The 14,794-nt window shown below is 39.8% G+C and overlaps 1 protein-coding gene and 1 long non-coding RNA gene across 2 annotated transcripts; both read right to left on the reverse strand.

The window, feature by feature from the left end:
* Positions 1 to 821: 821 nt before the first annotated feature.
* Positions 822 to 3,762, reverse strand: LOC113277659 (protein MAINTENANCE OF MERISTEMS-like). The gene is made up of 5 exons (XM_026526705.1): positions 3,746 to 3,762; positions 2,175 to 3,131; positions 1,837 to 2,094; positions 1,405 to 1,734; positions 822 to 1,332 (listed from the first exon to the last, which is right to left on the reverse strand). Exons 2-5 carry the CDS (start codon positions 3,129 to 3,131, stop codon positions 991 to 993), a joined length of 1,887 nt encoding a protein of 628 aa, XP_026382490.1. The 5' UTR covers positions 3,746 to 3,762; the 3' UTR covers positions 822 to 990.
* Positions 3,763 to 12,171: 8,409 nt separating this feature from the next.
* LOC113277660 lies at positions 12,172 to 13,637 on the reverse strand. Its single transcript, XR_003325032.1, has 3 exons — positions 13,331 to 13,637; positions 12,803 to 12,905; positions 12,172 to 12,417 (listed from the first exon to the last, which is right to left on the reverse strand). It is a non-coding gene; the product is annotated as an uncharacterized LOC113277660 (long non-coding RNA).
* Positions 13,638 to 14,794: the final 1,157 nt, after the last annotated feature.

Below are 14,794 nucleotides of genomic sequence, written 5' to 3' on the forward strand. Positions count from 1 at the left end.
GTAAATATTCTTTCCCATATAATACCACAATCGTCTTGCAAAACCGACGGGTTGCTTCTAAAACGGTGGTTTCTCCAATGCGTAAATACTCATCTATTGCATCTGCTGCACATCCATAAGCTAACATTCGGATTGCTGCAGTTACTTTCTGATGAGGGGATAATCCAAGAATGCCACAAGCATCTCTTTTTTGAGCAAAATAAGGATTTCTAGACACCACATCTGCCAATATTCGGTTGAACAATTCTCGCCGCATTCTGAATCTCCTACGAAATATGTTAGCTGGGTAGGTGGGGTTGTCAGAAAAGTAGTCATTCCAGAGAAGTATATCTCCGGCTTCACGATTTCTTGGTATTTTTATACGAGTATGAGACCATGTCATACTTGTAATGGCAGTTCCCAAACTAACTGCTAGATTATTTCGGCTCAATGCAACCGCATCTTCATCTGATGAGTAAAAGCTGTTATCAGAGATCGCAGAAGAAGAAGTAGAAGAAAATTCGGAGTCCGAAGAAGAAGAAGATTCAGCGTTATTGTCACAGTATTCCATTGGAATGTATAGTTTGAGAAGTGATTGGGAGAGTTCGAAGAAGAAGAATATTTGCAGTGTTGGTTTGTATTCACCGAGATATGTAGTATTGGTTTTATAGACACATGATAGACACTTATGGCATTGCAGATTGAAAATGCGAGTGAAAAGAATTGACACTGCAAAGACTAAGACTATAGCTAAAAAGAAGCGACACTGACCGATTGAAAATGAAGGCTTAAAAAGAAATAACACTAATTAAACTACAAGTACCGAAACGGAGGCTGAAAAGAAATCAACATGTCAGAATGAAAATGGAGTCTGAAAATGGAGGCTAAAAAGTAACCCTATATAGAGATAACATACGCACTTTGTAGGAGTATCCAAAGTGGAGGCTAAAAAGTACATATCCAAAGTGGAGGCTAAAAAGTACATATCCAAAGTGGAGGCTAAAAAGTTACTTATTCATCAGTAGGAGTATGCGATGGTGTTTGCCGTGGTGGGATAAACGTCATTCTCGGATGGGGGTTAACAGACGACATTGTTGATGCTTGACTCACTGGAGCCCACACCGCTGGTGGGATAGTTTCAGAAAAACTGCCGAATCCAATAGGGGGACGCGGCGTTTGTTGCATACGGAATTGCATCTGATCCTCCAGGTAATTGTTACGAGCTGCAAGGCCTCGTATTACTTCATCTTTTGCCTTTAAACGTATCATCCTGTCTTCCGTTTCATATAATACAAACTCGCGAAACGCACGATTAAAATCGGCATGTTCTTGAACTAGATTATAAGCTTCAGGCTGTCGTTTAAAAAAAAATAATTAAGAAATGAGATTACCATATATTTTAATATAATGACGGGATGTACTTACGTATGATAATTGTTGTGGTGGTGGAATAGGTACATGCTGAGCAGGTCGTTGAATAAGGTGTTTAACACGGTCACCATCAACCCCGTGTAATTCAACTACCCAATCGACTTTGGTCACGAATTGATGGAAGTTAGTTACATGTCGCCAATATCGCAGATACATATTATATGAAACAGCTTTCACAAACATATTTGCATCTACCCATCCAGCTTCTTTCACAAGTTTTGCTTTCTCATGACTGACCTCGCCAATTTTAAATGGTGGATTTCTAGGAATTCCAAAAGTAGGATGATTTTGCCTCCAAGATCGTTCTCCTAGGTACCACATATTCTGTCAAATTACCAGTAATCAGAGAAAATAAGTTCTTCAACTGAGGATAAAATGATAACTTTGAAGTAATAATGTTCATATAAAAACAAAGTACTAACTGACCTTGCCAATCCAAGTAAATATAACCCTTTTGTTTGAAAGCTCCACAGCCCTGCGACCAACATCAGAGTCAAGAACACCAATGGCGGATTCCCACGGTCTCCATGTCACGATGTCTGCAGTCAACTGATTAAGCGCATTCCTACAGTGAACAATATCGATAGTCTTTTTCTTCGCTTTCCACCGGGAAGTTCTTGGCCATTTTTCTTCACTAGTTGGGTCGCACGGTCTACATATGCCCAGATATTCATATCCCCAAAACTACTCCATCATAACCAACCAAATAAATCAACTGCCAAAAAATATACATTTAAATGAAATAAAAATAAATAATAATTTACCTCTAATATTTGGAACGGCCCAGATAATGACTTCTGTCCCCTACCAGATGCGTTGAGTGCCACATACAATTTTGCAAAAGCAGGACCACCCCAGTCATACATATCAACTGCATTTAGATCCTCAAAAGCAGCTAACCAAGCCGCATCAATGTAGTTCTTTGCATTGGAAAAGAAAAAATTTCCCAAAACATACATAAAAAAGGCCCTCGCCACTTTTTCTGCTAGTTTGTCATCCAAATTAGCTGCAACCAAGATATCTTCTTTGAAATACGTAGTCAAAAATTTAATTGTGATTGCATCTGAAATCCACTGTGCCGGGGGGCGTTTTTTTCCAGAGATTGGGGGATCTTCATAATCTAAGGGTTCTTCTATTTCTGGAAAAACATGCTCACGGACATAATCAAATTTGTACTTGACTGGGTTATACGGAACATCATCCCCAATTCCAATACTCAATCCTGTCAACACTACCCAATCAAGCGGCGTGAATCCCATTTCACCAAAAGGGAAGTGAAAAGTATGCGTTGTATCCCACCAACGTTCAACAAGATAATCAATCACTGGGTGTGATGCTTCTCCTATTTCCATGGCTAATAAACGTCCCCATCCTGCCTTGTCGATAATGTATTTAATTTTTGGACTATGTTTTGTTATCTCCTTATAATAAACAATGACCGAAAAGAGTGAACCACGATGTTGGTACCTGAATTTTGGATCGCTTGAATATGTAATATCTGTAGAAGCGTGTTTGTCACTATCTTCCAGGCAATTGTAGTTATCTAGGGATACCACGGACGGTGTTGTTTCATCTTCGCTATCTTCATCGAACCCGGTATCTGGAACTTCCAAATCTCCAACATTAGGGTCTATTTCAGGCTCCATTGGACCTTTACCTTTGCGTTTCTTATTATTCATCTTTTTTCCTTGTGCAAATCTCGACGTTATTCTGCTCAACATCTGAGCACGATATAAATACAAGTTAGTAATTGTTTTTTCTGAGTTTACAGCATCCATAAAAAGTTCTATTCTATATTATAGAAGATCAAAATTTACAGTATAGAAAATCCAAAAAATTTACAGTAAATAAACCCCAAGATTATTTTATTTACTTACAGTATAGAAGATCAAAAAAATTTACAGAAAAAATCTAGACACCGTCTTTATAATACAACTGTTTAACATTTTGTATCTCCCCTTTGTGAGCAACAACAATTCATGTTTAATGGATTTCAGTGAACTTAGTCTATCAGTAAAATTATTCTATCAGTGAAGATCAACAACAACATTTTGTATCTCCCCTTTGTATTCTATCAGTAAAATTATTCATACATAATCAAACAAACAAATTATTCATATTCTATCACTCAAATCATTCTATACATAATCAAACATAATCAAACAAAGAACAGTAACAGTAACCTCATGTTATATGGTTAATGAAATCAAACAAACACGGTTATGCTTAATGAAATCAACATGCAATCCACTCATTCCACCCAAAAACAGCCTAATTAATCATACCTTTAATCTTCAATCCAACCAAAAACAAATTACCCAAAAACAAATCATACCTTTAATCTTCAATCAAATTTCCCCGCACCCAATTAACGAATAAGATTACTCGTTTCTTTCGCAAGAACTCGTTTCCCCGCACCCAATCAAATTTCCGTCACATTCGATTTAGGTTTTGCCCTAGATTTTTCGTCTGTTTTCGTCTTTTTTTTTTCTTCTGTAAAAACTGTTTATGTAAAAGGAGGAGGAGAAGAAGAGATAATCACGTCTATATCCAGACGGATTTTCCGTGCACGCCTCACTCAGACGCACGTATTACAAACGCTTGATTCAGACGCATGTATTACAGACGTCCCACTCAGACGCTCGTATTACAACCGTCCCTCTCACACGAACGTATTACAAACGTCCCACATAGACGCAGGTATTACAAACGTTCCACTCAGACGCTTCTTCTATAAACGTCTCACCCAGACGCATAATCCATTAACGCCCGAAACATACGCATAATCCATTAACGCCCGAAACATACGCACTTTATATCTCCGTACGAGTGATACGCACTTTTCATCTCCGTCCCAGTAGACGCACTTTCCATCGCCGTCCCATATCCGGCGTTAGTTATACTTGCGCCTCAATCAAGCGGGCATTATACCTCCGTTTCATTCAAACGCATAATAAAAATCCGCTTCATCAACAGACGTGAGTATAAGTTACGTCTGGCATCGGGCGTTAGTGTAAGTTACGCTTCACCAAATTTGGTGTTATCCCACTGCGCTTGGGTCACCCAAAATACCAAAAATTTTTGGTTTTTAGTCTGGCTTTTGGTATTTGGTCCGTTTCATGACTGTGGTTGCTCTAAGACTCTTAACCAATAATTTATAGTTTCCCTTTTTAGTGTCGATCAGTGGCTGCTCCACTTCCAAATACGGAAAGTATCAACTAAGCTAGACATCAAGTCAATAATCACATGGGATAAAGTACTTGTATGTATGCAGAGTAAACGCATCAAATTCAAGTAATTCGACAAGCCGAAATTCTCCACCACGTACCCAACATTTTACGCATACTATATGCGGAGAGTCGTCGCTAGAGTGCACCATACGCAGAAAAAGTTAAAGCCACTTCGACAACCGACACACTGCACTTCATTCCAAACATTTAGTTCTGTCGGTCTCTCAGTACTCGCTCATTTCGGCTCATACTCTCTCCCCCCCTCCACTATATATCCTTGTCTATCTTACACTGAGTGGAGACTGTGGATCACGCACCACTCCCCCAGCATGTTCTGAGAGCTCGTACAGGTCAAACTGCTCTTCGAGTCTTTGACAGTCATCCCAAATACTCTCCTGTATTATTTTATTTTTTAACTAGATTCAAAGTCGGGTCTTGATCAAAATTCTGGTCAAGAAATTTGCACCAATTTTTTTTCTTCTTTTCTTTTATGAAGATTATTTAGTTGTACGATAGACGGGGTTCCCTGGTTTAAAATAGTCACCCCTCACAGAGTAAAAACAGCCAAATCAACCGAGAACACTCTACCCAATGTGGCAATGTCATCAGTCTAGATCGAAAGACAAACAGAGGTGGTTGCGGTGTTACTGTGCATGCATGTAGATAGGCGTGTGTTTTGATTTTTCGGTAAGGTGTAATAGGAGTGTGCTACCTGATCACTGAAAACTGATAACTACATTTGGACTACTATAATAGATTATATTCTACCATATTTAGCGGACCAAGGATATTCTCTTTAATAGAGTTTACTAATAATAATATATATGGTCTCTTCTCCCACAAGGAGGGCAAGGAAGTTTTCCATAATCCAATATGGTATCATCCCTAATCTCGATCCTCTCTTTTCTTCTTCTTCTCTATTAAACCTCCAACACAAAATCCATGACAGGTGATACGAAAACTCTGCATCCGGCCTTTGCCGTAACCAACATCAAAACCCTGATTCCTATTCTTCTTGACATCAAACAAGATGAATACTCATCCTGGGTTTTTCTCTTCGAACTACATCTACAAGCTCACGATCTCCTTTTTCTCATCAACAGATCCACACCACCAACAGGGATTGATGCAAATACCCTCAAACAACTCGACGCCCTATGCCGCCAATGGATGTTCTCCACCATGGCCAAGGATCTCATGCTCACAGTTCTAAAATCTGGTAAAACCGCCAAAGAACTTTGGGATCATCTTCAAAAGTTGTTTCAAGATAACAAAGGTAATCGTGCTGCAACCCTTGAAAGTAAATTTGTCAATCTAAAGTTTGTTGACTGTGCTAGTGTCGATGATTACTGTGACAAACTCAAGTCGTTAGCGGATCGACTGACCGATCTCGATTTTCCCATGAATGACAAACGTTTGGTTATCCAACTTGTCAATGGTCTACCGGAGGAATACAACACTGTTGCTTCCTTCATACAACAGTCTATGCCCACCTATGATGCTGCTCGTTCACAACTACGCACTGAAGAAATACGACGTGCTCAACAAACCACCATGATATCTTCCACTGCCCTTGCAGCCACTGGAAACAATTCTTCTCAACGCCATCACCGAACGAGCAACGGAAAAAGACCTGTCAACCCTGCAAACTCCGGTCCTCTTCTGCCAACCCCAGGATACTCTCGCCAGCCCAGTGCACCTCTTCATCCCAGTGCGCCACGCGGCCTAGTGTACCCAGCTAACCCAGCATCCTGGATGCCATACTGGGCTCAACCTCCATGCCCGTACCCAACTGCTCCACTTTGGCAGCCCACTGCACCACCTCGAGGCCCATCTGCTGGACGTCCTCGTCAAGCCCAGCAGCGACGCTCTTCAATTCTTGGACAGGCCCATGCGTACGCTGTGCCTTCAGTTGAAACACTACAGCCCAGTGATTTTGCGGAAGCCTACAGTTCATTGAGCTTACAGCCACCAGATGAAACGTTCTACATGGACACTGGTGCGACATCCCATATCACCGCGGACCAAGGTACGTTACATACTGTTTTCGGCACTAGCAATGTTAAATCTATCTTGGTTGGAAACGGTAACTCTATTCCAGTTATGGCTAGTGGCACCCACTCTATAAACCTCTCGTCCCGACCTCTTCACCTCAACGATACCCTCGTAGTTCCTGATATTATCAAAAATCTTATTTCCGTTCGAAAGTTCACAACTGATAATCATGTGTCTGTTGAATTTGATCCTTATGGTTTTTCTGTGAAGGATTTGAATTCGAGGACGATCCTTCTTCGCTGTGATAGCTCTGGGGAACTTTATCCTCTCACAACTTCTGCCGTGCCCACTTCAAAATCATCTCAGTCTCCACCACTGTCTCTTACCGTCTGCTCTCATGATGTCTGGCACAGCCGTCTTGGTCATCCTGGACAAGCTATTTTAAATAATTTACGTTCCCACTCTTTAATTCAATGTAATAAACAACAGTCTACCAAACTTTGTCATTCTTGTCAAGTTAGTAAACATGTTCGTCTTCCTTTCTCTGACTCAAATTCTTTCACTTCTGCTCCATTTGATATTATTCATAGTGATTTATGGACTTGTCCTATACATATTGATACTGGTTTTCGCTATTATCTTATTTTGTTGGATGACTATACTAATTATCTATGGGTGTATCCCTTGAAGCTCAAATCTCAGGTCCACTCCAAATTCTTGGAGTTTCGGTCCTTTGTCAACACTCAATTTGAGCGAGATATCAAATGTTTTCAATCCGATATGGGACGTGAATTTGATAACTCTTCTTTTCATGATTTTTCTAAGAACTCTGGTTTAGTCTTTCGTTTCTCCTGTCCTCACACCTCATCTCAAAATGGGAAAGCGGAGCGTATGAATCATCGTGTTAACGACATCACCCGCACTCTCATGTCCCATGCCTTTATCCCATACAAATATTGGGCCGATTCACTCCATATGGCCGTCTATCTCCATAACATCCTCCCTTCCGTCGTGCTTCACTTCGCCTCACCGGTGTCAATTCTCTATCAACACCAACCGACGTATGATCACCTACGTACGTATGGTTTCCTTTGTTATCCTAATTTGTCCGCCACCATTCCTCACAAGCTTTCCCCTCGGTCCTCTAGATGTGTTTTCCTTGGTTTCTCTCCTCATCATCGTGGCTATCGTTGCCTTGACCTAGACACTAACAAAATTATCTTGTCTCGCCATGTAACGTTTGATGAAAACGTTATTCCCTTCCGCACTTCTTCCGACCATCGCTCTCACAACCTCGAACCATCTACCCAATCCATTTCTCCTCATTTTCCACTCCCACTGGCTTACCCATCTCCTCCTTCTACCCAACCGTCGTCTCACCACCTCTACACTCCACCTCACCGCCGTCCACGGCGACCTTCTTGCGTTGTCCCATCTCCACCCATCTCCTGTTCTCCCTCTACCTGTCCGGCTCTCCTACACACGGACACATTACCCAGCAACTCTGATTCCCCTGCTCAGCCCAGCGTTTCCCCCTCTTCTTCCAGGCCCATTTCTTCTCCCTCTCTTACCCAGCCCAACTCACCTAACTCTGCGTCTCAGCCCAGCTCTTCTCACTCTGCTGTTCCGCCGTCTTCACCCGCTCCGGCCCAGCAAGCCCAACAACTCATCCCATCCCTTAACTCCCCCTCAAACCCAGCAGTACCTTCCCTGTCCGACAGCAACCCCCCCCCCCCCCTCCCTCCCCCCCGAGCAACACTCCTGCTGCTCCCTCTCGCCCTGCCACTCGGGCCTCTCATGGGATTTTCCGTCCCTCCAACAAGCTCAATCTCCACGTTCAAACCCGAAACCACATCTCCACCCTCCCCAAATCTCACCTATATGCTCTTAGGGACCCAAACTGGAAGAAAGCCATGATAGATGAATATATTGCAATGTTGAAAACTCACACTTGGGATCTAGTGCCGAGACCTCTTGGTGCTCATATCATTCGCTCCATGTGGCTATTCTGTCACAAGTTTCATGCAGATGGCACTTTGGAACGTCACAAAGCCCGCCTTGTCGCTAACGGTAAATCACAACAAGTTGGTGTTGATTGCTTTGAGACGTTTAGTCCGGTTTTTAAGCCCGCAACTATCCGCACAATTCTCACCATTGCTACCTCCAGATCTTGGCCCATTCACCAATTGGACGTCAAGAATGCCTTTCTTCATGGGGGTCTTACTGAGACGGTTTATATGCACCAACCTCCGGGATTTGTTGATCCTACTCACCCAGATTATGTTTGCCGCCTTCGTAGATCTCTTTATGGTCTCAAACAGGCACCTCGGGCATGGTTTCAGCGGTTTGCGACTTTCATCACTCAATGTGGTTTTCAGGGTAGTGTATGTGATCCATCTCTATTTATTTATCGGTCAGGACAGGACACGACATACTTATTACTGTACGTTGATGATATCATACTCACTGCCTCTACTGATGTTCTTCTCACCCGTTTTATTGACATGATGAAACAAGAGTTCTGTATGACTAACCTTGGCTCCTTACATCATTTTTTGGGAATCACTGCTTCTCGGTCATCCTCCGGGTTGTTTTTGTCTCAGTCACTCTATACGAAGGACATCATTTCTCGTGCATCCATGACTGCCTGCAATCCAGTGGCCACTCCGGTCGACACCAACTCCAAGCTTAGCGCTACCTCTGGACCAGCTCTTAAGGATCCTACTCTATACCGAAGTTTGGCTGGGGCTTTACAGTATCTTACTTTTACTCGACCGGACATATCTTACGCGGTTCAACAGGTATGTTTATTCATGCACGACCCTAGAGAACCTCACATGCAGGCGCTTCGGCGTATACTTCGGTACCTCCAGGGCACTATCGAACATGGGTTATTTTTATCTGTATCCACCATTTCTGGCATCCATGCATACTCTGATGCTGATTGGGCGGGCTGTCCTGATTCACGACGATCTACCTCTGGTTTCTGCATTTTTTTGGGTGACAACCTTGTTTCTTGGTCTTCCAAACGTCAGGCGACTGTCTCCCGCTCCAGTGCTGAAGCTGAATATCGGGGTGTGGCTAATGCCGTGGCCGAGACGACTTGGCTCCGGAATTTACTTCTTGAGCTACATATACCACTACGACGGGCTACTGTCGTTTATTGTGACAATGTGAGTGCTGTCTACATTTCGGGTGATCCGGTTCAACATCAACGCACCAAACATGTGGAAATCGACATTCATTTTGTTCGTGAACGCGTCCGTATTGGGGACATTCGGGTGCTACACATTCCATCCGAAAATCAGTACGCTGATATTTTCACGAAGGGTCTTCCTAGACAATTATTTCTTCGTTTTCGTACTAATCTTAGTATTTGTTCCTCTCCCGCTAAGACTAAGGGGGTGTAATAGATTATATTCTACCATATTTAGCGGACCAAGGATATTCTCTTTAATAGAGTTTATTAATAATAATATATATATGGTCCCTTCTCCCACAAGGAGGACAAGGAAGTTTTCCATAACCCAATATACTATCTATTCCATTTCATTGAATCCGTTCCATCCAGGTCTTACTTTCTTATATAATATTAACATACACGAAAGCCGAAAGGCTTACGTTAGATAGCATCCGCCATTTTCTTGTTTTCCTTGCAATGCTGCAGAAGGTGAACTCGTCGTCCTTCAAAAAAATAATACTTATGTATAATTGAAAAAAGGAAAGTACTTAAGAATAAACATTTGTGTGATTTCCAAAACTGCTCAAAGAAGTTCAAGGAACGTCAAGGAAGCTATCCAAACCAAAGCAACCACCAAAGTCGCAAATGATTAAAACTGACCACCTTCCAAGCCGACAGTAGATAAATATCAGAATGCTGAAGTAAAGATATCAAGTTTGCACTATTAACTCATTAGGTACATTGATATTACATTTCACGCGGTCAAAAATCAGCCACCTGTACACTTTACGGAAAATGGGTTATTTGTCCAAATTTTTTTAAAACATGATTCAAATGGACGAGTAAAAATTAGTATGGGTGAAATGGACACAAAAAAAGTAGCAAGGATGAAACTGGATTCATCGTGGCTTAAACTTAAAAAATAGCAAGGATGAAACTGGATGCATCCTGATATAAATTAAAAATAAGAAAAAATATTTGAAAATCGGTAGGATAAAACTGGTTACATCCTGGCTATTTTTATATTTTTGTTCATTTGAATAATATCTTTTTAATTTTTGTCCATTTAAACAGTATCAAAATGTACAAGTCTTTTTGATCCAAAAATTGTTGATTTTTATCTTTTTAACCAATTTTGTGTACACTATACGATGTAAGAAATTTATTATTACGACCTTATTGCATAAGCAGCTAGTGCCTTTATAAGTAAGTTACAAGCATTCACTAATTTAAAAGCATCCCCTGAGAACCAGTGAAACAAAAAACGCATTGCACTTTTGAGTGAAGTAGCAAATTGAAGCTCGACGAATAAATTAAATATGTGGTCTATACCGTATAGTACAGTATAAAAAAACGTAGCAAATCAGGGAATTTGCTCTCTATTTCGACTGAAGTAGCAAATCAGGGAATTTGTAAGGTGAAAAAAGTGTTACTATCTATTTATTGTAACGTCAAAAAAACGTCGGAAATATATCGTTATTATTAGCGTTACAATAATTTATTAACAGATAAACCGTTGCAATAAAAATTTATTAAATAACGGCTTCATTTGTTGGAATAAATACACCAACGGTTACCTATTCAACACAAGATTAATCCAATATCATTTTATTATAACGGTTAGCCGTTATTGCGCATATCTCATGTACCAGTTCGGTATAACAGCTGCTGTAACGGCGATATCGTATGTAACGATTGACTTTTTGCCTCCCTTTCTTCCTTGTAACAGCTACAGTAATGATTCGAATTTTTGTTTAGTTCATTCTAACAGATTGGTTATCGTAACGCTTCGAACCGTGACAGATCAGTGTAACGGCTGCCGTCTACCACGTGTCGATCGGCTGTAACGTGGAAAGTAATGGCTTCAGACGTTGATGATTGATTGTAACATTTCAGATATAACAACTTGTTGTAACAATTTGATTTGTAACAACTGACTGTAACATTTGACGTTTGCCACGTGTCTATCGCTTATAACATGTAAACTAACGGCTTTAGATGTTGACGGTCGATTGTAATAGTAATGAATTTTCTAGGTGTCCTAAATTAGTAACAAATTTTATAACGTCGATTCGACGTTGATAAAAAAATATACTTTAAAAAAAAACGTTTTTTTCTGTTATAAATAAGCTCCCATATTTGGACCATGTAATGCAATTCAATCTGAATATGGAATGCAATTCATTTCTGAAGCTGCATTGCACTTTATTTGTGAACCTGCAAGGTTGTATCTAAAACCCATAATTCATTCTCATTTTGCAATACATACATTATCATTCCAACAACAAAGTAACTCATACATTCAATAATTTTAGAATGCATGCAACAACCAATTGAACCTAGGTTTGTCTCGTCATTCGTTCACATACATAAGTATATACGAGTGTAATTCTTACATTGGAAGAAATGCTTAAGGCTAAAAACATACATGGTTCCCTATATGGTTAATTATAATCAAATGACAAGCTTTGTGTTTTTCAGCAGTTTCTAAATGTAAGCAAGTGTTCTTCTGCATTATACCTTGGTTGAAAAAAGTTATTCATCCGCCAAAAGAAGTCGTCCATTGACATCAGAGTAGCCTTAACTATTTCTTGGCATCAACTATTGCCATCAATTCCCGTATCCAGACAAAACAATAAAACAGAAACAAAAACTAAAATTAGAAACATATCTCATAGGAGAGAAAGATCCATTTTGTAATTTGGGAATTTCATTTACATGTTCATTCTCATCTGCAATACATACATTCTCATTCTAGCAACACAAGTAATTCATTTATTCATCCATTGTGGATTCCATAGACCAACCAATCGAACCAGGATTTGTTTCATCATTCATCCACATACCTTAATATAAATGGTGTAGTTTTTACATTGAAAGAACTGCTTGAAGAGAAAAACATACATGGTTCCTCTGTTATAAGAAAATGACAAGGTTGTGTGTTTCAGTAGTTTCTAATATAAGCAAGTGTTGTTCTGCATTATACCTTGGCTTAAAAAAAAATTCACCCGCCAAACTAAGTCGCCGATTGGTATCAGAGAATCGTTAACCATCTCTTGGATTCAGCTATTGCCGTCAGTTCCAGTATCCTGGAAAAACAACAAGCAAAAGTGACAATCAATATTAAGGCATATGGAGAGCAGTGAATTTTAGTAAGATATGCCCCTCTAAAAGAAATTTTGGTTGTGCTGATTCACGTCGCAGCTTAAATAAGATGTGATACTTCTGGAAACAATGAAAATGACAATCAAATTAGGAACCACGTTCGCAGGAGAGACAAAGAGTCATTCAATTACATATTCATTGTCATTCTAGATTTCATACATTTTTATTGTTGAATATCAACGTTTATTCATTCTGGATCTCATCCAAAAGCAATTAAGTCATAATAGTTTGAACATTGACAACCGAGGTATCAAAAGTTTATATTTATTTGACAGAATTATATAACTGACAATTAACATACATGGTCCATGTGAAAAAGAATAAACAGTTGTAGTAAGAGTTTACTCACCAAAAGAATTAGAGACGAGAATGTGTTACTTCTCGGTTGTGCTACTTCTATAGTTTCGCAGGACCAACACTGTCTCACATCTTCTAACTTGTCTATATATCAAGGTATTCCTGCACATCAGGGTCTAATTATATTTCTATATCAATGTACTCCATCGCAATACAAGGGAAGGGATAAACTTAATTCAAGAAACTTGATCTTAGTTATAAGTTCATCCCTCGCTTGTACTGCTTTGCAAGGCCAACACCGTCTCGCTTGTTCACCATTTGTCTAGCTTCAGGTGTTTGCATCAATGAATCCTCAAAAATAAAAATGAATGGTAGTATGAGTTAACCAAATATTTTCTTTGGAGAAGGCGACCATAATAATGATAAGTAATGCACGAAACTCTAATATGTTAAAAGTTTACTCACCAATTAGAATAAGCAGGTTGCTTATCAGGCTTGGTGCATCAATCTCCATGAGGTGAGCATTATTTGTGCCAAAAGAAACAACTCATATGCATCGAGTATTCGGAAAATTAACAAGTAATATGTTTCCCTACAAAAACTCGATGCGGCGAGTTGTTTCTTCTGCCATAAAAATGAATATCTTGATCTTCTGTTGTTGTATACCTATCCTGCAATAGCATGAAAAACTTCAGTTAACCATAATTTATAAGGGATGTCGGTGACTTCAATCTTAAAATCAGTGGTGACCGTATTTTTTGATGAACACCAAATGTTAGGGTGACATCTAAAAACAGAATAATTAATATTTATAGCTCAAAAATGAAGTTAAGATCAGCCTTAGATAGATTCTCATCATCATGAAATATTGCCTGAGTGGATTTAATTAGGAAGATTTGAAAAGAAGAGGCAATCTGAAGTTCATGACATAGAGCTAATCCAATTGGCGGCCAATACTCTACAGTCCTTGGTGCCGAAATCACAAAAGCATCATGCCATAAACCTAGAAGGTTATTATCCGTACGGGATACCTTAATAAATTCACCTTGCTTAGAGCTATGAATGAAGTAGTAGATGGAGCTGCGAATCTATCACACAAGAGAGGCGATGACCAAGTGGTACTAATTTGATTGTTTTTAGAGGCAAATAATTTTTTAGGGTTTTGAACACCTTTAGATAAAACTTGGACCTAGGAAAGATTATATTTAGGGGATTAGAAGATGAAGGTAAACTGGATGAAGGGTTACGCCGAGAAGCATAGAAAAGCAATTGACATCCTAGATCAGTGGAAAAATGGAACCAACCTTCGAAAACAGGACCAGCTGGAACATGGAAAGAAGTAGGATAGAATTTAGGATTGGAACGAGAGAGAAGAATATGAATGGACCAGCTGGAACATGGAAAGAAGTAGGATAGAATTTAGGATTGGAACGAGAGAGAAGAATATGAAGATAAAACTCCATGGAGTTTGATTGTTTATTTACCATGAACCAGGTATTGTTTTCTTCAAATTTCC

Source organism: Papaver somniferum, chromosome 5 (genome assembly GCF_003573695.1).
Source record: "Papaver somniferum cultivar HN1 chromosome 5, ASM357369v1, whole genome shotgun sequence".
Classification (NCBI taxonomy): Eukaryota; Viridiplantae; Streptophyta; class Magnoliopsida; order Ranunculales; family Papaveraceae; genus Papaver; species Papaver somniferum.

Coding starts and splice junctions, on each gene's coding strand:
- LOC113277659 (XM_026526705.1), bottom strand. CDS start 3,131: ATGTTGAGCAGAATAACGTCGAGATTTGCACAAGGAAAAAAGATGAAT. Junction 2,095..2,174: donor GGCCGTTCCAAATATTAGAG/GTAAATTATTAT, acceptor ATGATGGAGTAG/TTTTGGGGATATGAATATCT. Junction 1,735..1,836: donor TATTTACTTGGATTGGCAAG/GTCAGTTAGTAC, acceptor GTAATTTGACAG/AATATGTGGTACCTAGGAGA.